This window comes from Pithys albifrons, chromosome 17 (genome assembly GCF_047495875.1).
Source record: "Pithys albifrons albifrons isolate INPA30051 chromosome 17, PitAlb_v1, whole genome shotgun sequence".
In the NCBI taxonomy this organism is placed as follows: domain Eukaryota; kingdom Metazoa; phylum Chordata; class Aves; order Passeriformes; family Thamnophilidae; genus Pithys; species Pithys albifrons.
Genome location: NC_092474.1, coordinates 8,169,247 through 8,193,253, shown reverse-complemented (window position 1 = coordinate 8,193,253; position 24,007 = coordinate 8,169,247). Strand labels below are relative to the sequence as shown.

Sequence of the window (24,007 nt, the reverse complement as noted above, 5' to 3'; positions counted from 1 at the left end):
ACCTTCATCTGGAAGGTGGCACAGGGTAAGTGGCTGCTTCCCTGTGTGATTTCCATGTACACTTGCCCTGAATGATGGCCAAGCTGCTCTGGTTCTGGAGCAGAGCACAGGGAGGCATTCCGTGGGTGGGAGAAGGCAGGAGGGAAGTGTCTGTGTGCTCAAGCCTCTTTGTGCTCCGGGCTCCCCTGCCAGGCTGAGCCAAGCAGCCCCTCTAGGAGATGCTGCTCTGCCCATCCCCTCCGCATGCTCAGCAGATCCCGTTACCTCTGCAATGCCCAGAGGTGAGGAAGCCTCGGGATGCTGGGAGCAGTGAACTGGCAGGGCTGGAGGCAGCTCCAGCCTGCTTTGCTCCCGGGAGGCATCCCACTGGCTCCTGACTGGGCTTGTTGGAAGTGGTTACGTGCTCTGTCAGGAAACACGAAGAAGCTGGAGGAAAATCCTGCAAGGGATAGGAGGGAGATTTGGCACAGCAGCAAGGCAGAAAATAGATGGATGCTCTTGCCGGCTGCCGTCGGGGATCTCCCGCTGCAATCTGCCGAGCCGTCTGGCAGCAGGAACAGCTGGGGCAGCGCTGAGGCCGTTCGGGCTGCAGCTGCTCACCAGACCCCTCTGCCCGAGCTGCTTGGGAGGGGAGTTGTGTGGGCAGCACATGGAGAGTTCCTGGCCCTCGGCGTGACGGCTGCGTTGGAGAGGTTTAAAAATGGGGCATTTGGAGTATAAGGGGATGAGGAGCAGCTGCTGCAGCTGCATCTGTCTGAGCACTGACAGTGAGGCCCGGGGACTTGTGGGGAACCGGTCCTGCTCTGCCAAGCTGGCTCCATGCTCAGGGTGAGGGTCACACACTGTTTTCAGGCAGTAGGGTGGAGTTGGGCTGCACCCTCTGCCCTGGAGTTGCTCCTGGGGACCTGCTGCCTTTCATGTGTCAGTGCAGGCAGCTGAAAGAATTCCAAAAATGGTTTGTTTGTGGATGCTCTGGCAAAGACTAGTGGCTGTTGTGGGGTCCAGGGAGCCGTGGGGCTGCAGATGCTTCTGGGGACGACTGGGGACAGTCTCTGCTGCCCTGGGCCAGGCAGCACCGCCATAACCATGGCTGTGCCACGCCATGATCGTGCTCCTGGCAGCCTGGTGTCCACTGACATCAGAATCCCAGAATGGTTTGGGTTGGAAAGGACCCCAAATATCCAGCTCCAACCCCCTGCCATGGGTAGGGATTCACCCACTAGACCAGGTTGCTCAGGGCCCCATCAAGCCTGGAGAAATGCAGGGAGATAGAGATTCCATGGGGTTGGGTATTTTAAAACACTGCCCTTGCTCAGCATATCACTGGCAAATGGACCCATGCCCCCTCCCACAGCTCCTGCTCTTCCACCGCATTCTCCCCACCAGCAGCCAGCTGAGCTGCTGGGATAAGCAGGACCCAACCTCCCAGTGTTCACTTGACCCTGGACCCACTAGAGCAGCAGGCAGAGCCCCTTCTGTTTTCAGCACAACTGTTTATTGATAATCTTTGCTTATCCACTTATGAATGTTACCAACTGTTGGACAGAGCCAACTGCTTCCCCAGGGCCTGTGGCCAGGTAGCCAATGCGTGTAGAAATCATGCATTTCAGAGAGTCTGTAACAAGACGGGTGTAAAAAATACCTCAGATGTATTTGAAATCTCTGCCTTATCTTGCAATTGAATCACTGAAAAGTCTGTAAAGAAGTTGTGGGGGGCTGGGGCTGTGTTCCATCCCAGGCAGGGCAGGGAGTTGAGTGGCCCCCAGCAAGGACAGTGGGGATCAGCCACGGCACGCTGTGCTTCTCAGGTAGGATGTCATCAACTGTCCCCCAGACAGACCCTGGGTGCTGGGTGCCTTCAGAAAAAGCAGGTGGATGTTGGGTAGGCAGGACCCCGGGGTGGGGGGCTTGTTCCTCGGGCTGCTGTGTTAATCCCTCTGCCTTGGGAACCTTTCCTTTGGTGTCAGGTCCACGTGAGCTGCTGCTGTGTGCACCTGCCCTGGCTCAAGGAAAGGAAATGAAGCAGCAGAAGGAATGGTGACCTCCCAGAAGGAATAGTGACCTCCTTTCTTCCTACAGACAAATAAAACCCCCACTCTGCATTCCCAAACAGCATCCTTGTCCCTGCAGGGCTTCCCAACTGGAGCTGTGAAAACTCAAGTTTACACATAGTGCAAGGAGGGGATTTGGGCAATGGATAATGCCCTTGGACAGACTGAAGAGCAGGACTCTGTCCCCTGGCAGGGTGTATGTTGGGGCACCCCTGGCCTCGCTGTCTTGCTGGGCTGGGGACACCTGCAGTTCAAAGCAGTGGGTTCTGCTCCCTTTCTGGTTGACAAAAGGGGTTTCTGAGAACCGGAGGGCTGGGGACCCCCACCTAGCAGATAGGGAAGGAAGCAGGAGCCTCTGGGCTCGTGTTGGGAGGGCTCTTTGTAGGCAGAGCTATGCCCTGCCAGCCCCATCAGCCTCAGCCAGAGCAACCCTTGCCCAGGGGTACCACTGCAGCCCCCAGTGTCCGTCTGTCCATCCTTCCTGAACTGCAGCCAGGCAGCGCAGGCTGAGTGCTGTGCTGGGCTGGTTGGCTGTTATGATGTGTGTGTCTTGTTCCTCTGATGACCACGAGAAATTTTACATTATTACATTCAAATGGACACCCTTGGGTTTGTTACTCTACTTCTGAACACTGCAAAACACAGTAGCAACAGAACACGTAGGAGCATGGAGGGCAGCGAGCCACGGTGGGGGGAGAAAAGAATCCCTGAAGCCAAAGATGGAGGAGGGAGATGGGCGCTGATACACGTCACAGTTTCCATTTACAAGAGCCCCCTCCCTTGAGGGAGGACCAGGGCTGTGTGCTGGGAGGAAGGTTCCAGTGCAGCCCCGGAGCTGTGGCGGGGCCGAGCCGGCACAGCCGCCCACCCACGGCTGCCCTGAGCCCACCAGGCCGGGCAGTGCCGTCACCGTCCCGGCGCAAAGATGAAGTCAAGGGCTTGGCGCTCAGCAGCCGCCACGTTGGGGTGCCACAGGTCCACCATGAAGACCACGCGGGGACCATCCTCTGGGGCACCTGGGTAGAATGGAAGTGCAGGGTGAGAGCGGGGAGGCACCTGACCAGTGCAACCCCAGTAAACACCTGTGTACTGGGAGCCCAGCAGCTCCAGTAGCTGGCAGGGTCCTCCCTGCCAGGGCTCTAGGCCTGCTTTGAGCACTCAGAGGATTCCCACGGCAGGGCCAAGGCAGGATTCTGTGCTCACCCTTCTTGCAGCTGCACCTTGGATCTGTGCAGGGAGCAGCTGCTGCGCCATTGCAGCCTTCCGGGCCCTGCAGCCCTGCACAGAGCTGCGCTTCCCAATCCCACAGCAGGTTATGTGGAAGCAACAGCTTTTGTTCTCCCATTCCCTCCACACACTCCCCTGTGTAGAACAGCTCTGCCTGATGCTTTTACGCCATCGGCGACTAATGCCGGTTAATCTGGGAGAGCTGAAGTGGAACAGCCTCCATCAGCAATGGAGGGAGGAACAACCCAGGCGGCAGGGAGGATGTTCCCCCTGTGCCAGAGACAAAGGCATCGCTGGCATTGCTGTGCCAAGCTGCTCCTGTAACAGGGCGGCTGCAGTGGCAGCGCAAAGCCAGAGGATGCTGAGGCTGTGGCATCACAGCCTGAGCTGCCCTGCACAGCTTGGGAATGAAGGAAGGCTTTCCATGCTGGCTGCCATGGCAGAGAGAGGAGCCCTGGACAAGAAGAAGGTCACTGGGCCCCATGCAGGGCTGGTAGTGCTGTGGAAGCACCAAAACCAGGTCAGGATGGGAGCAAGCCCTCGGCAGGTTTGTGGGGGCTCCAAGGCTCCGCTGGGAAAGGGGCACTGGATGCCCTGAGGCAGAGAGAGCATTTTCATGAGTGAGTCCCCCTGCGCCAGGGATGGAGCTGCTACCCATGTGGTGCAAGACAAGGGCAGCACCAGTCCAAGCCCCATGGGATACAGGTGCTCCAGCCCTGCTGTGGCAGGAGAAGGGACTGGGCACAGGTGTCCTTGTCCACCCACTCCTTCCCAGACCCTGCCAACAGAAGGGACACTGTGAGACACGTTGAATTCACGCTCACCTTCGTGGAATGCTGTGTGCAGGAAGGAGTCATCAAAGAGCAGGCACCGGCCCTCAGCCCAGCACTGGGGCTCGCCCCCCACCACCAGCTCACAGTTGCTGGGCGTCTTCAGACCTTCAGGCACAAAGAGAGAGAACAGGCAGGGTCAGGCAGTGCTGTGTTCCCTGTGACAGGGCAACAGAGATGAACAGCAAGCCCCATGTGAGCCTCATGCTGCTGCTGAGGGGCTGCTTCCTTTCAGGGAGTGACCTGAGCCCCAAGCCTGGGGCAGCTTAGCCCCTGCCCACTCCCTGCCCACTCCTCCCGCTGTCTCCACTGAACTCAGCACCGCAGGCACTTGCTTTTTTATCTGGACCAGCTTCCCAGTCCCCAGGGCCCTGGGGTGTGCTTAGGGAACCAGGCTCCTGGGAGGTTTTCCAGCTTCAGGACCAAAGGCAGATTCTGTTTGGTTCTTGCTCCAGCTCTGTTGTGCTGACCCTGCCCAGGGCAAGGCTGGGAAAGCGGGAACTGCTGCACTGGGACTGGCAAATGGACTCAATTCTGCCTCTGCCTCAAGCTCCCCATGGACCTTGCATGGCTCAGCACTTGCCCCGTCCCTCAGTCCCCACCCGAGGTGCTGCCACAGGGGGGCCCACTGGGCTGCAAGGACAGAAATCCAGGGGCATCACAAAACCCTCCTAGAGAAGCAGCTCTGTGAGCACCACAGGGAGAAGGATAATAATAGACATAAAATAGGTCTTTTCCTGTGATACAAGCACAAGACAGACCAGTTTGACAAGGGTTGATCCCATCACCTTCTGCATCAGGACTGTCACTCCCCGCAGTGCAGGGGACGCTGGAGCTGCTGCAGAGCCAACCTGCCCTGAGGATGCAGCTGTGGCAGAGAAAGGGGTCAGGGCTCACGTGGTTCTTGAACGGTAACGATGCAGCAAATGAGCAGAACAGATCTGAGAGGGATGCCAAAACCGAGCACAGCAGGGACTCCCAGCTGCTCAGCAGAGCTGGGAGTACAAAGCTGCTGTTTCAAAGCCTACAAAACCCAAAGCCATTTCCTTGCACAACAGCCTCAGCTGGAGAGGCTGAAAAGAGGGAGTGGAGCTGCTTGAGGATGCATGGCAGAGGCAGCAGCAGCCTGCAGACCTTCCATCACACCCCAGAGATGCTGCCCTGGCCCAGGGAGGGGCAGAACTGGTGCCCACGTCTGGGGGTTGAAGTAAATCCTTGAGAGTGACTCGGCCATGCCAGTGGCTGTGCTGGCTTTGCAGAGCAAGCTGCCTGAAAGAGCAGGTTATCTCTTAAATACATCCATGCCCTGGGTACAGTGAGAACCACATCCCCAGCACCAAAGTGGGGTGTCTGTGTGCCCCTGGCACAGTGCAGTGTCCTAGTGGAAGGACAAGGGAATGACCTGCATCACCTGTCTGTCCAGGGCGTCCATGCTCCAGTTGTGCTCACCTGACCAGCCTGGACCTCACTGGCCCCCTCCTAGGAACTGCTGCCAGCCCTTGCCAGGGGAGCAAATGCCTGAGCACACCAGAGAGAGGGGTCAGTGATGGGCTTCCTCCTGACACCAGCAAGGGCAGGTCCCAGCTGCCCAGCAGCTCCTGAAAATGATTCCCAATCCAAATAAATGGCCATCACTGCCTGGGTGTGTTTACCCAAGTTGTTGGCTGAACAGGCGTGCTTGGTGTTTGCCAGCCATGCCTGTGTGGTGCCTCCCCCAGCACGATCGGTGCTGCTGCCAGCCTGGCCATCTGTGCCGTGTGGGTTCTCCCCATCCTGGTGGCTGCAGAGCAGAGAGCACTGTGCCACCAGATCAGCACCTGACCCACCAGAAGGGACCCCTCGGGACCTCCCAGCCATCATTTGCATCTTTGCAAACCCCAAAGCAGTATCTTTGCTCCCATCCACCCATGTACCAGGCAGAGCACTCCCGATCCCAGGAGAGGGGAGCTGCCAGTGGCACAACACAATTCGTGGAGTAGCACCCCAGGCTGAGCCACATCCTGGGAGGGGAGAGGAGGGGAGAGGGGCCTTCCTGAAGAGTGGGGGCTGTTCAGAGACCCTTGTGTAAAATCGGCCATACATCTTGCACTAGTAAGAGCTCGCAGCTCTGGGTCAGTGTGAGGAGGAGAAGCCCTCCTGTTGCTGAGCTGGGGACCCTGGGGATGTCAGATACCCAGGGACTGAGCACCAGCCTCTCCTGACGGGGCTGCTGCCATCAAAGCCCTATAAACCTCCCTCAGGCCAATGCACAGCAGGTGCCCGAGCCCTCTGGGGCTGCAACTGGCAACTGAACCCCAAGAGCATGGGGTGACAGAGGCCTGTTAGGGGCTTCTGCTCCCAGGCACCACTGCAGCCCCCAGCACTGCTCCCAGACAACACGAGCCACTGCGCTGGGCACTCACCGAGGTGGCAGCGGATGCGGATGTTGGTGGGTCCGTAGTGCTCTGTGATGACAGTGCCCGGGCTCAGCACAGAAATGCATGCGTTCCCAAAGACATTGTTGCCAATGCAGGTGCGGAGGCTCCCGAGCAAGCGGTACGTCCGTGGGCATCTCCGGCAGTTCCTGGGCACGCACATGCCCTGGTTCACCAGGTAGAACGTGAACCACTCCCCGCTGGGTGTGCTGTTCATTTTCCATCCTTGCGGAAGGCTGCAGTTTGAGAACGCTTTGTACAGGGTCTCAAACTCACAGAGGATGGTCTGGAAGTTGCGCTCCAGCAACTCCACGTCGTGCTTTTGAGCGTCCCGGGAGAAGTATGGCATGGTTGGCAAGTCAGGCAGGAAGAAGACTTCTGGCTTCTGGATGGAGGGCCGGCTGTTGAGGTAGCGGCCCTGCTCGCGGATGCCCTTGTGAATCCTGCCCATGCCGGACCAGGAGTAGCGCTTGGCATACTCCTGCAGGTTGTGGTAGAGTTTCTGGTTGAGCCCGTCATGGTGGGTGCAGCGCACGCACTCGGGCGAGTGGCAGTACACGTACCCGTTCTGCACCCCGTTGGCCTCCGCACTCTGCATCAGTGCGTTGACGGTGGCGTAGGCGCGGGGCTGCTCCCGCCCCACGTGGTAGCAGTACCACACAAAGAGGACCATGAGGCAGGCAACGGCGGCCAGGGCGGTGGCATCGCAGTCCCGGAAGGACTGGATGCCAGTGGCAATGAAATCCCGGAGTCCATCCAGGGAGCAGCTCCAGCCCATCAGCCACTCCAGAGACATGGTGGTGCCACAGGGGGTGGGCACGTGCAATGGGGCCCAGCGGTCAGTCCTCGTGGGTCTCAGGGGCACCCACACCATGCAGCTGGGCTGGGCTGCGGCGGGAAGGGGCTGCCATGGGGAAGTGGAGTGGTGGCTGTCCCCTGCACTCCTGGAAGCTTTGCATTGGTGGCAGCAGCTGGCAGCGCCCAGGGAGGGGGGCGGCCAGGCTGCCCGAGGGTCCCAGTGCTGGGTCAGCAGTGATGTGCCTGGAGGGTCCCCGCCAGTGCTCCTGAGTTGATCATCCTGAAAGGGTCCCCTGGAGGGAGGATCTGGGGAGAGAAACCCAGAGGTGTTAGGGAGGGAGATGCCACTTGGAGGCCCTGCAGGGGGTCAGTGCACAGGGCACAGCCAGGGCCATGTCCCAGGGCTGTGCAGGACACCAGCTCCTCAGGAAAGGGATGAAGAATGAGGAGCCCTTCTCCCTGCCCAGGAGCCCAACATCATCCTATGCCAAGTAAACCCCACAACCCTTCCAACAGCATCTTCCACAAGTGTCCAAGTGGAAGGTGACAGAGACACTCAGATCCACTTCCCACCAGCCCAGTGACCACCTCCCTTCCTGCTCTTCCTCTTGTTTCTCTCCTAGGTTGCTGCCTTATCATGTCTGAAATCTGGCTGATAAGGCAATAGACACTGGCAATAGACACTTCACAGCCCTATGTGGCAGCACAACAGTTTACCCCCCCCCCATCTAACCACCCTGAAGTGACTCTCCCTCCAGAGACTGAGCTGTCTGAGAGCCCAGCACTTGGTCAGACTGGCAAGGGCATGTGGGCACAGTGGAATGTCAGGATGGTGGCCACAGGGGCAGGTTGGGGTTGGCTTGTTTTACGTCACCAGCTCATCTGTGAGAGCACTGATTCTAAGGAGCAGAATGGGTTTATGAGCAGGGAAGTCATCCAAACCTTTCCTAGCCCTTCTTACCAAGGTCCTGCATCCTCTACACATGCATTTCCTTATCTATGGTGATGGGGATAAGCTGCAGCAGGGACTTGACACTGCAAGAGGGACCTGACTCTGCAGGCGGGACCTTGTGCAGACCTGGTAACAAGGGTTTCAAGCAGTTACACCCCAGGGAGGAATATCCACACAGTCAGCCTTCCTCCACCCTACTTCCTTGTGGCACGTTGCTTGCGTGCCCCGTCCCAGGATCTCCAATCCACGTGGCACACCACAGCCTCCAGGGAATTTTAAGATAACTTTCCTCCATCCCACAGCTGGCATCCCTCCAGACACGCTGCTTTCCCTCGCCCGGCCCTCAGCTCCTGGGGTGCAACCACAGAGTCTGTTCCAGGGGTGTCCCCTAAGGGGGGCACAGTCCCCCCCATGCTCCCTGCAGGGCCAGTGTGTGCCAAGGAAGTCAGCAGAGCCCTGGTGTGATCTGTATTCAGGGCAGCTCTCACTCTGCCAAGGGAGCAGGGAGTCACCCCAGCACAGCAGCCAGGCTTGGTCAGACCCACTGACAACGGGGGGCAGAGCTGGGGGTTCCACAGCCTCGGGGACCCCAGGCCAGAGTCACACCCTGTGAGGGCAGCACGGCACAAACACGGCCCCACTGCTGCTGTCAACACTTTAAAGGGGCAAAATCCGGGGGAACCATCAGAGCAAGAAGAGACCAAAGCCCCTGTGCCCACACGCTGCTTTCCCAGCCCCAGAGTCTGGCAGTCCTGGGGCCTTGGGTTGTGCAGCCCTGGGCTCCTATGGACAGAGACTTCATGGGATCCATCCTGGGAGCTGCCTCCTGTGCTGGCACAGACACCCCACAGCAAACCCACTTCCAGAGGGGCTGTGCCTGGAGCAGGGCCCCAGACACAGCACCGCTCCCAGCAGACACTGCGGGGCCAGGACCGGCCCAGGGCACCCACTGCGTGCTGGCACCTTCCAGCCACGGCCCTGCAATTACATGGGTGGTCCCATCCGGCCCCCCTGGCCTGAGATGCCAGAAAAGGCTGCTCAGCTAATGAATGCTGCACGCAGAGCCATTCCAGGGAGTGGAGATCAATTCCACGATGCACCGAAGTTGTGCAGGACGTGGAGGCGAGCACCGTGCCAGCAGCAGCTGCGTTACATAAGGAAGGCAGAGGCTTCGATGCAGCACAAAGTTGCATCTCGGTGGCTCCGTGGTGGCCCTGGCAACTCCTGTAGGCAGCAGGTTCTGCTCGGCCCAGGCCACGGGCCCGCGGTGACCGGGACGCGCAGCAGGGATGTGCTCACGGCCGGCGTCGCCTTTGGGAGCGGCACGAGGAGCAGAAGCGCTGGGGCGAGGTGGGTGCCCACTGCCACTCCTGAGCCAGAGCCGTGGGTGGCCCCCCGCCCTCTCCTCCAGCATGCCACCCCGGCAGTGTCACCAGTGTGACGGAGTCACCCGCACGCTGCTCTCACCCAGTGTGACGGTGTCACCCAGCGTGGCAGCGTCAGCGGGTGTCACCAGTGTGGCTGCATCACCCGGCGTGGCGGTGGCACTGCCGTGCTGGTGTCACATCGCCCGCCGTGGCGGTGGCACCTGCGGCCGTGCTGTCACTCAGAGCGGCCGTGTCGCCCTCCCAGCGCCGCGCCCCTGCCCCGGTCGGGGGGCGCGGACTGTGCCCCCGCCTCGGGCTCCGCTCCCGCGCCGCGCCCTGCGCCCCCCCCCCGCAATGCGCTGCGGTGCGCTGCGGTACCGACCTGCTGCCCGCGCCGGGCCGTGCGGGGCCGCGCTCTGCTCCGCTCCGGACCGCTCCGCTCCGCTCCGCGCCGCGCCGCTCCTTCCTCCCGCCGCCGCCGCCGCGGACCACAACTCCCAGCAGCCCGGGCAGGAGGGGCCGCGCCGCCCCCGCCGGCCCCGCGCCGGGCGGCAGCTGCGGCCCCGGCCCCAGCCCCGCACCACCCGCCCCCGCGTCCGCCCCTCGCCGCGGCCTCGGGGCTGTGCGCCCGCCCCCGCCCCGCGCACCCGGAGCGCCGAGGGGCGGGGGAAGCGGCGGGGATGCGGCACTCGGGAGGGGTCCGGGGATGGAGCGGCTGGAGGCGGCGGGGATGGCCCGTCCCGGCGGCGGGAGCCTCCGCCACGCGGCCCCGAGGACGCGGGGACCGAGCTGCAGCGGCGGGGGCACCGAGGGGTGCAGGGGACGCGCAGGGACACGAGCTCCGAGGATTCAGGCACTGGGAGCTGCTGCAGTCAGGGTGCAGAGGATGCTGGTCCCGGGGATGGTGGTCCCAGGGATGGGAGCACGCGGGGATGCAGGCACCCAGGGGACGGGATACTGACTCCAGGGACACAGGTTGTTAGGGATGCAGCAGTGGAGATGAGCAGGATGCTGGCACCCAGGGATGCAGAGAGTAGTGGCTCCAGGGTGAGAGCACCCAGGGATTCTGGGAGCAGGGAGTACCGGCTCCGCAGATTCAGCTCTCTGGGGCCGCAGCCCTGGAGGATGCAGGGATTGCTGGTCCCGGAGGATGTGTGCCTCTGGCATGCAGGGGACAGGAGCTCCTGGGGAAGCAGTGGCCAGGATGCAGGCAGCCAGGGAATACCTCGGCAAGGATGTGAGCATGTGCTGTGGCACCCGGGGTAGCGAGAGAATGGTTCAGGCTGAGATGTCCCTTAACAACTCTGAAGTGCTGGTGGAGAAACAGTTTGTTGTAAGCCTTCCTGCTTCCTTTTCTTCTCCCCCAGCCCATTTCCTGTTCACTTAAGCCGTTGCTGTCAGATCCGGGGGCACAGGAGCTCCAGTTCTCTGGCCCTCCCTCCTCCACTCCACTGGTCGCTGGTGAGCTGCTGGGCTTAGCAGGGTGCAGGCAGAACCAGGGTGCAGGCAGAGCTGGGGTGCAGGCAGAGCCTGGGTGCGGGCAGAGCTCACTGCCCTGCCCTCTGGCAGTGCCACGTGGAGCTGCGTGGGACACGTGTCACTGCTCCTGGCACAAGGAAAACCATGCCTTGTTTTGCAGGTTTGGCTATCCTGTGGCCACGCATCCTCCCGAGTCGCTGCTCGAGCTGGCCCTGCTCAGCCTCTCACCTGTGTATGTGCTTCCTCTGAGCAACCTCTTCCCCTGCTATTGCAGACCTAAGCTACTTCTTGTTTTCTGTCCTGGCACATTTTTTGACTCCTGCCTGCTCCTGCTGCCTCCCCATGCTCCCACCAGAATTCCCCACCCCAGTTTGCTGCTGCAGGGCTCTGGGAGTGTTGTGTGTTGCAGGGTGAAAGGAACAGGAGTTTATTCCACCCTGCTGCTTCCCAGACCCCCCACCTCAGCCAGCAGCTCCTGCTCCTGGAAGATCCTTCTGTTGGTGGCCGCAGACTCCGAGGGTCTGGGCTCTCTCATTCTTTCTCTCCTCCCTCTGCCTTCTGCTCCCTGCCCTCACTGCCCCCCTCCAGGCCCTGGTCCACAGCTCTGCCACTTGTGTCTTCCCTATGGGACAACCTGCCCCAGCTTTCTTCTGGGGCTCCAAAAGAACTGTAGAGAGACTTTGGACAAGGGCCTGTGGAGTGACAGGACAAGAGGGAATGGCATTAAACTGAGAATAGGTTTAGACTGGATATTAGTAGGAAATTCTTCCCTGTGAGGGTAGTGAAGCCCTGGCACAGGTTGTTCAGAGATGCTGTGGCTGCCCCATCCCTGGAAGTGTCCAAGGCCAGGTTGAATGGGGCTTGGAGCAACCTGGTCTAGTGGAGGGTGTCCCATGGATCCGGATAACCTTTAAACGTCCTTTCCAACCCAAGCCATTCTGTGATTCCATGATTTTATGATTCCTTGGCACAGGAAGGGGCACTGTCCCAGCTCCAGCCTAAACACTCCAGGAAATCCCAGCCCTGGCAGAACACAGGCACAGTTTTGGCAGTGGCTGAGGGGAGGACACTGTGTCTGCCCCAGGATGACATCTAGGGAAAAGGGAGAAGGAACCACTGGAGCCAGGAGGCTGCTTGCAGACTGGGCTCCTGCCAGGGCGTCACTGGTAGAGCTGTGCCAAGGGCATTCCAGGGCTTTTCCCAGTCCTTCTGGGCTGGGCAGGGATGCTGTGCCTCGGCTGAGGTGGGCAGGGATGCTGTGCCTCTCCCAGACCAGGCAGGGATGCTGTGCCTGGAAAGGAGTCAGGGCAAGTCCCTGCAGCTCTCCCCCACCCAGAGCTCAGGGGTCCCTCAGCCACGTGGCTGCCATGGCATGGCCCCACTGTGTCCCCTCACTCAGCCCCGTGCAGGGGGGAGGTGGGTTGTGGCCGAGGCTGCTGTGCCCAGACAAAGCTTCATCTGCAGCACAACACGCGAGGCCAGAGATTGGCTCCGACTTTACGTCACTGAGGAGGAATGGCAGCATCAAGGCTTTTTTTTCTTCCTTTCATTTTAATTCTCTTGCAATCTCTGTCCAAAAATAACCCAAGCTCCCTCCCCCAGGAATGCTCTGCATCAGAGCCTTGGCTCTCTCGCCCCCTGTGCATTAGCCTGGCAGCTGCTAAGCAAAGCCATTATCGATGTCACAGCATAACCTTGCTTAAAAGCACATTTGGAGAGGGCAGGGTTGTTGCATTGTTTTCGGCAGGGAGGTGTAGGGATGAATGGGAGGCCCCCCAGGTTTCTTTGGCTGGGTGTTAGATGCCCTGGGAAAGAGCATTTACATGGGCACGGGGTGGGCTGAGCATCCCAATCCCTCCCCACTGCCAGGGACATCTGGAACTCTGCAGGTGTAAGGAAATGCTGTTTCAACTGGGGTGTCCCGGTAGCCCTGCTCCTTGATGAGGTGACAGTCACCCTCCTGCCACCATGCTCCCAAGCAGGACTCTGCCCTACCCACACCTGATACTGGAAGAACACTCCTGGAGGCTTGTCTCTGCACCCATCAGAGCAGCTCAGCCTCTCCAGGGAGCACCAGGGGGATTTTTTCCACTGAGCCCCAGGATCCCCCCCTGAGCTGTGCCTGCCTGCTCTGCACTGCAGTGGCACAGGATGCAGCCAGAGCAGAGTTGTAGAGAGGCAGGTGGACCAGCCCCCACTCTCCCACCATGTTCTCCCTGTGGTTTTGGAGAGCTGCCCTGCCCTGGCCATAGGAGCTGCCAGGTGACAGCCACAGGTTGTTGGGCAGCTGATGGGTGAGCAGGACACCTGCAGGAGAGACCCGGAGGGACTGGGCTAACAGGGCTCCCCAAAACCTTCGGTATGTTCTATGTGACATGGCCTTGGGGCTCCAGTGGGGTCCCAAGTGCCTCGGGACAGGGCCCAGACCCCCACCCACCTTGTGAGACATCACTGGGCTGGGCTGGCATGGGATGGGCAATTCTGAGTTCGGTGGGTGCAGGGGGAGCCAGCGTTGGCTCCTGCAGAGTGACCCAGGGAGGGGAGATGTCCCCCTGGCTGTGCCAGCTCACTCTGTGCCCCATCAGGGTTCAGGTGCCTCCATCCCATGGGAGCAGGAGGCCCTGTGGGGCAGCAACAGGCCAGGATCTGGCATTCAGAGCCAACCAGTGGCATCGGCCACCATCCCATAGCAGGTCATGCAGCGTACCTGGCCCTTACCCTCCCCTGCATCACAGCAGCCTGAGGACCAAGTCTCTTCAAACTGATTTCAGACATTTAAAAGTACAGAACAATTGGTGTCGAGGTTATACTGAATGCTAGAGCTTCCCACGGAACTACTTTATCATGTTGAAAAATATTTAATCCCAGCAATTTTCACATTGTTCTTATAAAAACAGACATGTATGAAGGGAAATGAAATGCCTCGTACATTTTTGGCACATTTTTTCTTTTTTTTTCTCTTTTTTTTTTAACCTTTATAAATTACAAACACACATTCGTTGTTTTTAAAGGAAAAACCCTAAATCCCAGCTGTACACTGCAGAGCTGAACTACCACCCCGAGCTAACCCAGCCTCTCACGGCTGTGATTGTTCTATAAGGACAAAAGAAGGACACCAGCAGCCAAGGACATGGCAGTGGCTTCACTGCCCTTCCCAGGGGCTGTCTGGGGGCTGTGACACAGGGGACATGAGGATGAGGTGTCCCTCTGGGGTCTGTGGCCTTGCCAGTGGCCGGGGTGATGGAGGAGCACAGGGGATGCCAAGGGTGAACTGGGGTTCAGGACCAGCTCTGAGGGGCTGATTTCTGTCTGTTCTGCTCCCCATGGGATGCTCCCATGCCAGAGCCCCCATGCATCCCATCTGCCTTCTTTCCCGAATACACCTCCATCTTAATCCCCTGCCCCTCTCCATCTCCTGCCCAGCTGTGAGACCCACCTAGGTGCTGAGTCAGGAGTGCTGGGCGGGATGTGCTGCTCTGGATCTGCACACCTGGGTCTGCTGCAGACCCTCCTGCAGCAGCAGGAGCAGTGACAGCAGCTCAGCCCATCCTGCTTACCCTGAGATGCTGCCTGGGGACAAGGGGTGGCCTCAGACCATTACTGGGTCAGGGTGTTCCTGGTAGGGTGACTCAGGTGCTGCTGGAGAGAAACAGCTGGTGTGAGCAGAGGGGCACCAGCTGCCGAGCTCGGCTCACTGCAGGGCTGCCCAGTGCCCCTAGGGCTCCCTGCTTGGTGCTTCCCTGCAGAGCATCACCCCGTGAGTCCTGGCTTGCTGCCACTCCACATCCAGTGCAAAGTGGGACAAGGAAGCGACATGTGCCTCATGAGTGCCCCGGCTCCCTGGAAAGCAGCTTTCCTGAGCCCCACAGCAAGGGTGGTCCCTGCACAGGTTCCACCCGAGCCACCCGGGTGAGAGTCCAACCTGGGGAGCCGGGAGCTGCAGGTGGGACCCCGCGGGGACCCTGCGCTACCTCAGCTCCCAGCAATCAACCGCAGGCTCTTGCAATGGAGACATCTTTAATTTTGAACAACATCAGAACTGGAAAAATTCCCCTGTGTGTGTGGGCAGTGCCAGGAGACACTCTGCTATGGAGGGGGACACAGCAGCTGCCCCCATGCCCCCCTGGCCTCACCAGAACCCAGCTCTGCCCCGGCTCCCGCTGCTGCCCGTGCCCAGGGCATGGCAGCACACCTATCGCAGTTTAAATAGAATAAATACAGTGAAGAAAACAGTAAAATCTTCAATAAAGAGGCAAAAGGAAAGACAACAGCAGGTCCGGGGGTCCAACCAAACTCCACGTGGTCTCTGGATTAGTTACTGAGGAAGTTCTATGAGAGCACATTAAGTTTGCAGCCGGAGACTCTCTTACCGCTGTCCTTATATCGAAACCTCATATTCTCGTGTTTCCTGAAAGGAAGGAAAAGCCAGTTGAGGGCAGTAGCTGCATTTCAGGATCATCTCCCCATTCCTAGGCAGCAACAGAGATTCTGAATGTTGTTTAGTTTCCAGGGGAGTGATGGTTTCCCAGCCAGGACCCTGCATCCTCTGTGCCTCCCACCTGGCTTCTGGTGAGTGACCAGCACAGACAGATTCCTGCCCACTCAGCACTCCTACAACAGTGTGGCTGGACTCATCCCATGGCTGCCCACCCAGTCAAACCCCTCAGGAGAGTCCCCAGGGAGGATAGGTGCAGGAGGACTCACCCCTGTCTCATAAATCGGGTTGTCGAACTCTGTTTCTACTGTGATCTGGCTGTAGGGGTGGGAGTACATGAGGGGCAGGCGGAGGCTGGAGTAGTACCGACACCTGTGGGAGATGCTGGAGTCACTGGGCTGAAGGGCTGACCCCAGGACAGAACATGACCAGCCCCACCTCCCAGTTCCTCCATCCCAGGTCCCCACCAGCAGCTCAGGGACCCTGGAGCACTCCCCAGGACCGTGGTCAGGGTGTGCAGCTGGCAAGGGCACAGCAATGCTGAGCCAGCCCTGGCCGTGTCGCGCTTGCTTTGTGATGGTTCCCAGCCCTCCTGATTCCCACCTTGTGAGATAGATGTACGCTCCTCCCAGCAGCAGGGAGATGATCAGCACTGGGATGAATATGGCCAGGGCCATGTTTCCACCCTCGAGTGATGTCTCTGCAGCAGCTTCTGCTACTGAAAGGACAAGATCTATTATGTTGGCATCTTCAGGCACCGTGTGATCCCCTCACTGCCTCTCCCCCTCCCCATGGCTGAGGGCCTTGTGCATCCAGCAAACACACATCACTCACCTTCCAGAGCATGCTCAAAGCTGTCCTGGTTCACTGGAAGACAAATGAAGAGTTATGGTATGTAACTGGGTTTGACTGGGCAGTGGCAGTTGTTGGCTGCTGGGGAACCCAGACCCAGTGTGTTCTGCCCCATTTGGTCTCAAGCCACACTGCAAACTCCCAGTTTTTCATAAGGTCTTGATGTCCCATGGCCAGGACTGAGTGGGCTGGGTCGAGCAGAGATCACTCAGCCCAAAACCAGAGAAGCCCCAGGACTCAGCTGAGTTCAGCTCCCAGCCAGAGACCTGCCAGGGTCTGCAGCCAGACCAAGGTCCCTGGGCTGCCCCAGGTTGGGGACAGAGGCATGAGCTGTCCCCATGTCCCCAGCCTCCCACTGTGTTACCTTTACAGATGGGCAGGGGTCCACTCCAGTGGGATGGCTGGCCCAGGATGCATTTGATGGTCACCTCCCCCATGAGTTCAAAGCCCTCATAGCACATGAAGGTCAGGGACTCTCCTGGCAGATAGAGGCGCTTATAAAGAATTTGATACCCATTTTCTGGCAGTCCTGGATTATCACAGGCCAGCGATTCCTCAGCTGAAAGGGAATGAAACACATCTGGGGTGAGATCAAGGAGAAAAGGAGCCTGGGGGCAGCTGGGAAGCATCCGAGGTCTCACCCCATCCTGCTTCCAGGTAGCTCAAAGCTCTGCACCACCATCTGTGCTGGGAAAGGTCCCAGCCACAGCAAAGGGGACTCCAAAAGAGGAGCTGAACAATGGGGGAGCAGGAGGGACCACCCTAACTTACAGACACAGTGTGGGAGCCGCGAGGTCCAGATGGGCGTCCCAGTCTCGCGGCTGTAACAAGTGAGCAGGGAGCTGCCCTCCAGCACAAAGCCAGGGTTACAGGTGTACTGGATGGTGGTGCCCACCAGCAGCACCGGGTCAGAGATGAGACGGGTTGAGTGCTCCACCTCTCCCGGGTCGGTGCAGTACATAACTGGGGAGAAGACAAAGACTGAGCATGGAGCCCCCTCAGAGTAGGGAGCCTTGGCGTGGCAGCAGGACCAGCACCATCACAGGGGTGTGGAATGAGGACAGCAGCACTTTGCTGGGGCACTTACTCTTTTCACAGAAGGGGGGATCGCTGCTCCAGCTGAGGTCCCACTGGCAGGTGAGGGTGTCGCTTCCCATGATGTCGTAGCCCGGGTCGCACTGGTAGGTGATCTTGGCCCCTCTCACCAGCTCTGTGTGTGATGTGGTCTTCCAGCCATTCTGGATCTCAGGCAGGTCAGAACAGGAGTCATTGCGAGACACCTCTGCAGCCAAGAGAGATTCTGTCACCCACCAAGTAAGACCCCATGGCACTGCCCTCCTTGGAGCCACAACACCTGGATTTGTGACCCTTCCCCAGTGCCTGTCCCTCCCCAGAGGTCTCCAGCCCCACAGTCCACAAAAGGCACAGCCACAGCCAGTCCTCAAGTGTTATCCCCTGGGCAAACGAAAGGGGAAGCAGTAGGTGATGGGGGCTCTTTGAACAGACATCTCCAGGTGCAGTCTGAGCCACTTTGCAGCAAGGAGCTGGAAACATCCATCTCAAGAACCCACACAGAGACTGGCTTCAGTGACCTCCCTTGCCATCAGCTTATGCCTGACAGGGTGCGTGTGTGGATCCTGCATCCCCATTTCCAGTAATTTCTTTCCCTCTGGGCTAGACAAAGGCTAACAGGGACTAAAAATGGCACTGCCTTGTTGCCAGCCTGGAGAAGGGAGACACACGGGAACACCCCAGAAATGTCTGACCTAGTGACCTGCAGCTGGGCTGGGGGTTCTGCAGGTGGCATGTGGAATGCTGATGTCACAGCCTTTCCTCCCATTTCCAGATGTGGCACCTGGACAGCCTGGGCTGGCTGTGTGTCACATCCTCACCTTCATATCCAAGGCAGGGGACACACCAGCCCCCCACTCTCCGTACCTATGTAGTTCATGATGAATCCCTGCCCCTTCCCAAAGATGAGCCCAGCAGGATCTGAGTGGAACTGGATGGTGAGGTCAGGACTGGAGGAGTAGAGTTTCTGGGGGCCACTGCTGCCAACGAACTGCCCCAGGATGCGGGCGGTGAGCTCGTCCCCATCGTAGATAGTGAGGATGTCGCTGTTGGTGATGTTCAGGCTGAGAGCAGAATTTAGTCAGAGAGCAGGGCCGGGAATCCAGACAAGATGCAATGGTGTGGGGCTCAAGGGGCAGTGAGTGAGGTGACCACTTGCCTCAGCACTGCAGTGCAGCAAACTTGCCTTGTGGCTCATCCCCATCCTGTCCCATCCCTATCCTGTCCCATCCTCATCCCTCTCTCATCCCCATCCCTGTCCATGTCCTGTCCCTGTCCCATTCCCATCCTATCCCCATCCTGTACCTGTTCCCATTCCCATCCCTATCCCATCCCCATCCTGTCCCTATCCCATTCCTCTCCACTTCCCTGTCCCCTCTCCAAGCAGGCTGGGCAGCGCTGTGGCACCGTCCCATCCTTGCCTGTTTCCGAACGGCAGCCCCACAAACCTCTCGGCTCCCTCCTCCCCCCGGGGGTGGCTCTGGGTGGGTTGAGGCCGGGGCAGTACCAGCGGCTCCCGGGGCAGCGCATCCCTGCCCGCTCGTGGCAGTGCCAGTCCCGGGGGTGCCGCGCTCGTCGCCGCGGCCAGCAGAGCGCAGTGGTGGCCCGCGAATGGCAGAGACGGCCCGGGGGCTCCGGGCTCCGCCGGCCGCAGCCTCCATCCGCCCCGGCTACGGCGGGGATGAGCTGCCCCGGAGCCGAAGAGGATGGGGTTTCGCCCTCTCGCCCGGCTGCCAGGCCAAGGGCACGAGATGGATGCACGTCCCGGGGGACACATGGCTCTGGTGCCAGCGCTGCTGCCAGGCGGGTTCACTGGCTGAACGGATCACATCAACGACACTGACACTCCCCTCCCGGCTCGCTGTCCTGCCGTGTCCGCATCCCAGCAAGGCTTCTCGGCGCTGGGAGCACAGGTGGCACCAGTACTGGGAGCACAGCCGAAACCAGCGCTTTACTGCTGGGTGGTATAGGAGGGACTGGAGCAGGGACACCCCGTGCTCCCCTTCTGCAGGGAAAGGAGAGGGCCAGGGGAGAGCACCAGGATGCTCCTGGCCCCACAGGAGGTTGCTGAGCCAATACCCAAACGTTTCATTAGGAATGTTCTTGGAAGTAACCCAGCTAATCCCCATGGCAAGCTGACATTTGTAGTAAATCTCTGCTTTCTGTCAAACATGATTTTCTCAGTGACATTTATGTCTGATGATTTCAAAACGCTTGGCCTCCAGTTCTGCTCAGCCCAAGCACCCACAGAGCTGAGAGAGGTGAGCTGGGAGATTCAAACTGGGATTTTACAGAAAGCTTTAAAATCACTCTAAGCCTCTACTTGAAACATGTCCCTCTCCTGAAAACCCAGAACAGCATCAAAGGAGACTCCCTCTGCAGAGTCAGCACTACCGTGCCAAGGGCTCCCAACCTGGCATCGGATCCTGTTCCCCTCTGACCCTGGCATGTTCAGCCCATGCCTGAGCTTGCTGGGTGCTCTGCTCCTTTAGTGCCTGTATTTCACATTCAGCCCAAACATTAAACTGTTTCCAGCTCATGGATGCCCCCAGGCAGATCACTGGGACAAGGGGAGCAGGTTACTGCAGCGAAGTGGGCTGAGCACTGTTGGGGCAGAGACACATACTGAGATCCCAGGCTACTCACAGCTGGATGTCCAGGAAGAGCCTCTTCTCCTCACCCACGTGGATCCTCCAGATGCAATCCTCCCCCTCCGCATAGGGCTCCGGCCAGTTGGGGGACAGGATGACCCCAGCCATGGCAGTCAGCTCTCCCCCACATGTGGCTGTGGGAGTAGGAGGTGGGCAGAGCTCAGTGGGGTCCCAGGGCTGCTCACCTGCCCCACTAGCATTGCCCACAGTGTGGGCACCAACCTCGGCACAGCGGCTCCGTGTCGTTCCAATATGGGTCCCGCATGTTGATGCACTCGATGACAGCAGGGCCCTGCTCCAGGGAGTGCCCAGGGTCACAGGTGAACTCCACAGTGGTGCCCAGGTTGTAGGTGGGGTCAGAGGTGGTGAAGTTCCCATTCTGGATGTAGGGCTCGTAGCAGTGGCCCCGCTCGAAGGCTGGAAGAGAAGCCCTGTTAGCCAAAGGACATGGAGCTTCTCTGTGCTCTGGGGGATCACTGGGTAAGCCCAGGGCTCTGCCACTGTCCCCAGCCAGAAACCAATCCCTGTATCCCCACCGTGCATGGACAGCCTCTTCCATGGCATGTTTTACAGCCAATTAGAATTAAAAACAATTTATCTGTCCTGAGTTGTGTTTAACCAAACCCTGCTCCTGTGGTGTATCACACCAGGGATGTGCTTATGGCACTGCTGGTCACTGAGTTTGCTGAGCCATTTACCCTGGAATTACCAGTGTTACTGAGCCTGCTCAGGGACACAGGTCTCCCATGGGAATGATCCTCCAGTGGGATCTGCTTAAATGACAACTGAGCAAAGCCATATTAGCTGCCAGGGCTGTCCCTGAAGGAGCCAGATCCAGTGGATGGCAGATGGGTAAGTGGGAGTCAGGACAGCCCCATCCCTGCCACTGGCATGTGCTGAGTGCACAGTATGCCACACTATGTGGTCTGAGGAAAGGGGACACATTGGGCAACTGGTGGTGACAGTCACCATGGGCTGTGTGATTCCTGTGACACCAACGGCCTTTCCAGCTCAGGTTTGGAGGTGACTCATCCAGAACATGGCACCCCCTGCACAGGAGACATGTCCCATGGACACTCATCTCACTTATAAGCCTTTCTGCTGGAGAAAATGCTATTTCACTATTTCTTTCCCTATTTATCCCTAGACAAACATATTCCACAAAGCTCCTCCAGCACCCATGTGTTTCAGATCACCCTGTGTGCCCACAGTGACACAGGCAGAATGGCACAGGGAAGCACCAGGCCTGTCAGTGCTGAAGGCAGCTGAGACCCTCCCTACAGCCGTGTGTAACTGCTGGGGTGACCCGAGGGTGGCAGCTGACACCCTCCCTACAGCCGTGTGTAACTGCTGGGGTGACCCGAGGGTGGCTGTGCTGGCTGAGCTGAGGCCGGGCTGTGGTGAGGACACATCACCTTCGAAGCGGATGTTGAAAGCTGTGGCGGCCGCAGGCTCCTCTGCGAGGAAGTCGATCCTTATAGAGGAGCCATCACTGATCACCCCCTCGAAGGGCACACTGTCTGCACGCAGAGAGTCGTAGAGCACAGCAGACTGGTTGGTGTCCCCGCTGTACACCACCATCCTGCATGGGACGACATAGCATGTTATGTGGGACAGGAGTTCTTGTGTCCCACCAGCCTAGGAGGTCTGAGGTGGGGGAGCTGGGACCAGCTGAGAACTTCACAGCTTTGGTGTATTTTGGGTCCCTCATGGCAAGAAAAACATCAAGGAGCTGGAGCATGTCCAGAAAAGGGAATAAAGCTGGGGAAGGGTCTGGAGTGCAAGTCTGATGAGGAGCAGCTGAGGGAGCTGGGAGTGCTCAGCCTGGAGAAAAGGAGGCTCAGGGGGGACCTTCTTGCTCTCTACAACTCCCATACAGGTGGGTGGAGCCAGGTGGGGATCGGGCTCTGCTCCCAGGGAACAAAGGACAGGACAGAAGGAACTTGTGCCTCAAGTTGTACCAGGAGAAGTTTAGGTTGGATATCAGGACCAAAAGCCATGTCCAGTCCCAGCAGTGATGCCCAGTGCAGTGGTGGAGTCACCATCCCTGAAGGGATTTAAAAGCCGTGGAGATGTGGCACTTGGGGACATGGTTTAATGGTGGCCTTGGCAGTGCTGGGGGAGTGATTGGATTCAATGATCTTAGAGAGCTATTCCCATGCAAACAATTTCATTATTCTATGATTCTACATTTGGCATCCAGAAAAGCTCCCCCCATCCAAAGGGTGCAGGGAAATGGCAGACTTCACCACCACAGTCCTCACAACCACCAGCAGCCCCCAGGTGGCTCCTGGAGCCTCACCTGTCCTTCTCAGTCAGCAAGAGCTTCTCAAAATGCAGGTGCAGCTTCTGTCCCGGGGGTGCCCCGATGGCCCACACGCAGTACATGCTGCTGGACTGGTTTCCAGTGTAGCTGGGTGACAGGACACGGCCGATGGTGGCGTTGTGGACCGTCCCACCACAGGGAGCTGCCAGAACAGAGCACAGCCCCACTGGGATGGGCAGAGCAAAGGGGACAGGGGCATCTGTACCACCGCAGCCCGGGGATGAGCCCCCCTGCTGGCACCTGCCCAGCTCTCCTCAGTTCCTACTGCACAAACCTCTTGCCTGGCTTGGCTTTGCTCTATCTACACATATTTATACTCATAAATACACATATATACTCACACATACACATAAAATCTGTCATTTCCTTTTCCTTCCCTGCCTGATGAGAGGACAGATTTTGCTGTCACTCCCCAGCCAACTGCAGTACCTCAGGCTGCACTGTTTGCAGAGCTGGGCACCATTTTCACCCTCTCTCAGGACCTCATTCAGCTCATGTCTCAAAGAAAGGGACTACTTTTTTCCTTTGTGGATCCCAGTGTCCCTCAGCCCCGAGGAGTGCAGTACCTGAGCAGATGGGCTCGGGGCTGCTCCAGTGCGGCCGCGATGCGTTGATGCACGTCAGCACCCGCGGGCCCTGCAGCTCATAGCCCAGGTGGCAGTGGAAGTGAGCAACTCCACCCGAGTGCAAATCCATCACAGTGACATCTCCAAAGTCAGGTCTCCGTGGGAAGTTGCAGCTCAGCATAAACACTGGAACAAGCACACACACTTGGAGCTTGGGGCTCATCTGCTCCCAGACACCCCACAGGGAAGTGAGTGTGGGAACATGCTGGATGTCCCCACATGTCACAGGCGGACCTAACTGCCAGGTGCCAACTCCCTGCACTGCTGCTTCCCCACCTGTTGCTGCTCTTGCCCAGACCCAGTTTCTATTTTAAAAATAATTTGCTTGAACTCCTTTATTTTTTACAGCTCTTTGAGGTAAAAAATAGACTCTCAGTGTGAGTGAGTGTGGGAAGAGCTGCTGCACAGGGACTGAAACAGGGCAAGGCGGGTGTGAAAGGCACAGCCAGCACTGGGGTTGAGGACATCAGGGCATATTGAACCCTCTGCTCTGGGAACAACACCTTGACCACCCCAGCTGATGCTCTGAGCAAGGGCAGGTGGTGGGACAGGAGCCCAGCTAGTCTGTGAGGGCAGAGCCCACCACCCTCCCACCCCTGCAGCCTGGTGGGACTGACCCCCATCCCACCCCTACCCACATCAGGGAGACACCCACCCTGATAGTGGAGCTGGAAGGTCCCCACCACCTCGTCCTGGAAGGTGCGGAAGTAGACGGAGATGGTGTTGGTGGGGCTGCGGATCACCTGGCCCTCCACCAGCAGGGTCTGGTTGGCCAGGACCACCAGGGCATCGCCGTCCACCCCGCGGATGGACAGCACCTCCCCATCTGACAGGTTCACACTCTTCACCTGGGAGGAAGCAGAGACCTGTGAGTTGCAGGGTGAAGGGGGGGGTGGGGTCCCAGCAGGGTTCCAGGTGAGGGGTCACA

The 24,007-nt window shown here is 58.8% G+C and overlaps 2 protein-coding genes across 5 annotated transcripts in view; both read right to left on the bottom strand.

Annotated features, from left to right (window-relative positions):
* Window positions 1-1,491: 1,491 nt before the first annotated feature.
* On the bottom strand, window positions 1,492-10,132 carry ASPHD2 (aspartate beta-hydroxylase domain containing 2). Its single transcript, XM_071572075.1, has 4 exons — window positions 10,022-10,132; window positions 6,511-7,626; window positions 4,103-4,216; window positions 1,492-3,067 (listed from the first exon to the last, which is right to left on the bottom strand). Exons 2-4 carry the CDS (start codon window positions 7,394-7,396, stop codon window positions 2,958-2,960), a joined length of 1,110 nt encoding a protein of 369 aa, XP_071428176.1. The 5' UTR covers window positions 7,397-7,626; window positions 10,022-10,132; the 3' UTR covers window positions 1,492-2,957.
* A 3,794-nt stretch (window positions 10,133-13,926) lies between these two features.
* SEZ6L (seizure related 6 homolog like) overlaps window positions 13,927-24,007 on the bottom strand; it is a 37,512-nt gene continuing 27,431 nt past the window's right edge. For 3 of the 4 annotated variants that reach the window (XM_071572181.1, XM_071572179.1, XM_071572178.1), the window contains 14 exons: window positions 23,735-23,927; window positions 23,020-23,205; window positions 22,430-22,595; window positions 21,543-21,709; window positions 20,350-20,544; window positions 20,123-20,261; window positions 18,344-18,540; window positions 17,493-17,687; window positions 17,177-17,368; window positions 16,770-16,964; window positions 16,388-16,420; window positions 16,157-16,271; window positions 15,823-15,925; window positions 13,927-15,526 (listed from right to left, as the gene is read on the bottom strand). In XM_071572181.1, coding sequence (XP_071428282.1) covers window positions 15,497-15,526; window positions 15,823-15,925; window positions 16,157-16,271; window positions 16,388-16,420; window positions 16,770-16,964; window positions 17,177-17,368; window positions 17,493-17,687; window positions 18,344-18,540; window positions 20,123-20,261; window positions 20,350-20,544; window positions 21,543-21,709; window positions 22,430-22,595; window positions 23,020-23,205; window positions 23,735-23,927 — 2,106 coding nt within the window. In that variant the 3' untranslated portion in view covers window positions 13,927-15,496. The remainder of the gene's footprint in view (window positions 15,527-15,822; window positions 15,926-16,156; window positions 16,272-16,387; window positions 16,421-16,769; window positions 16,965-17,176; window positions 17,369-17,492; window positions 17,688-18,343; window positions 18,541-20,122; window positions 20,262-20,349; window positions 20,545-21,542; window positions 21,710-22,429; window positions 22,596-23,019; window positions 23,206-23,734; window positions 23,928-24,007) is intronic. The other variant, XM_071572180.1, reaches the window with a different exon arrangement.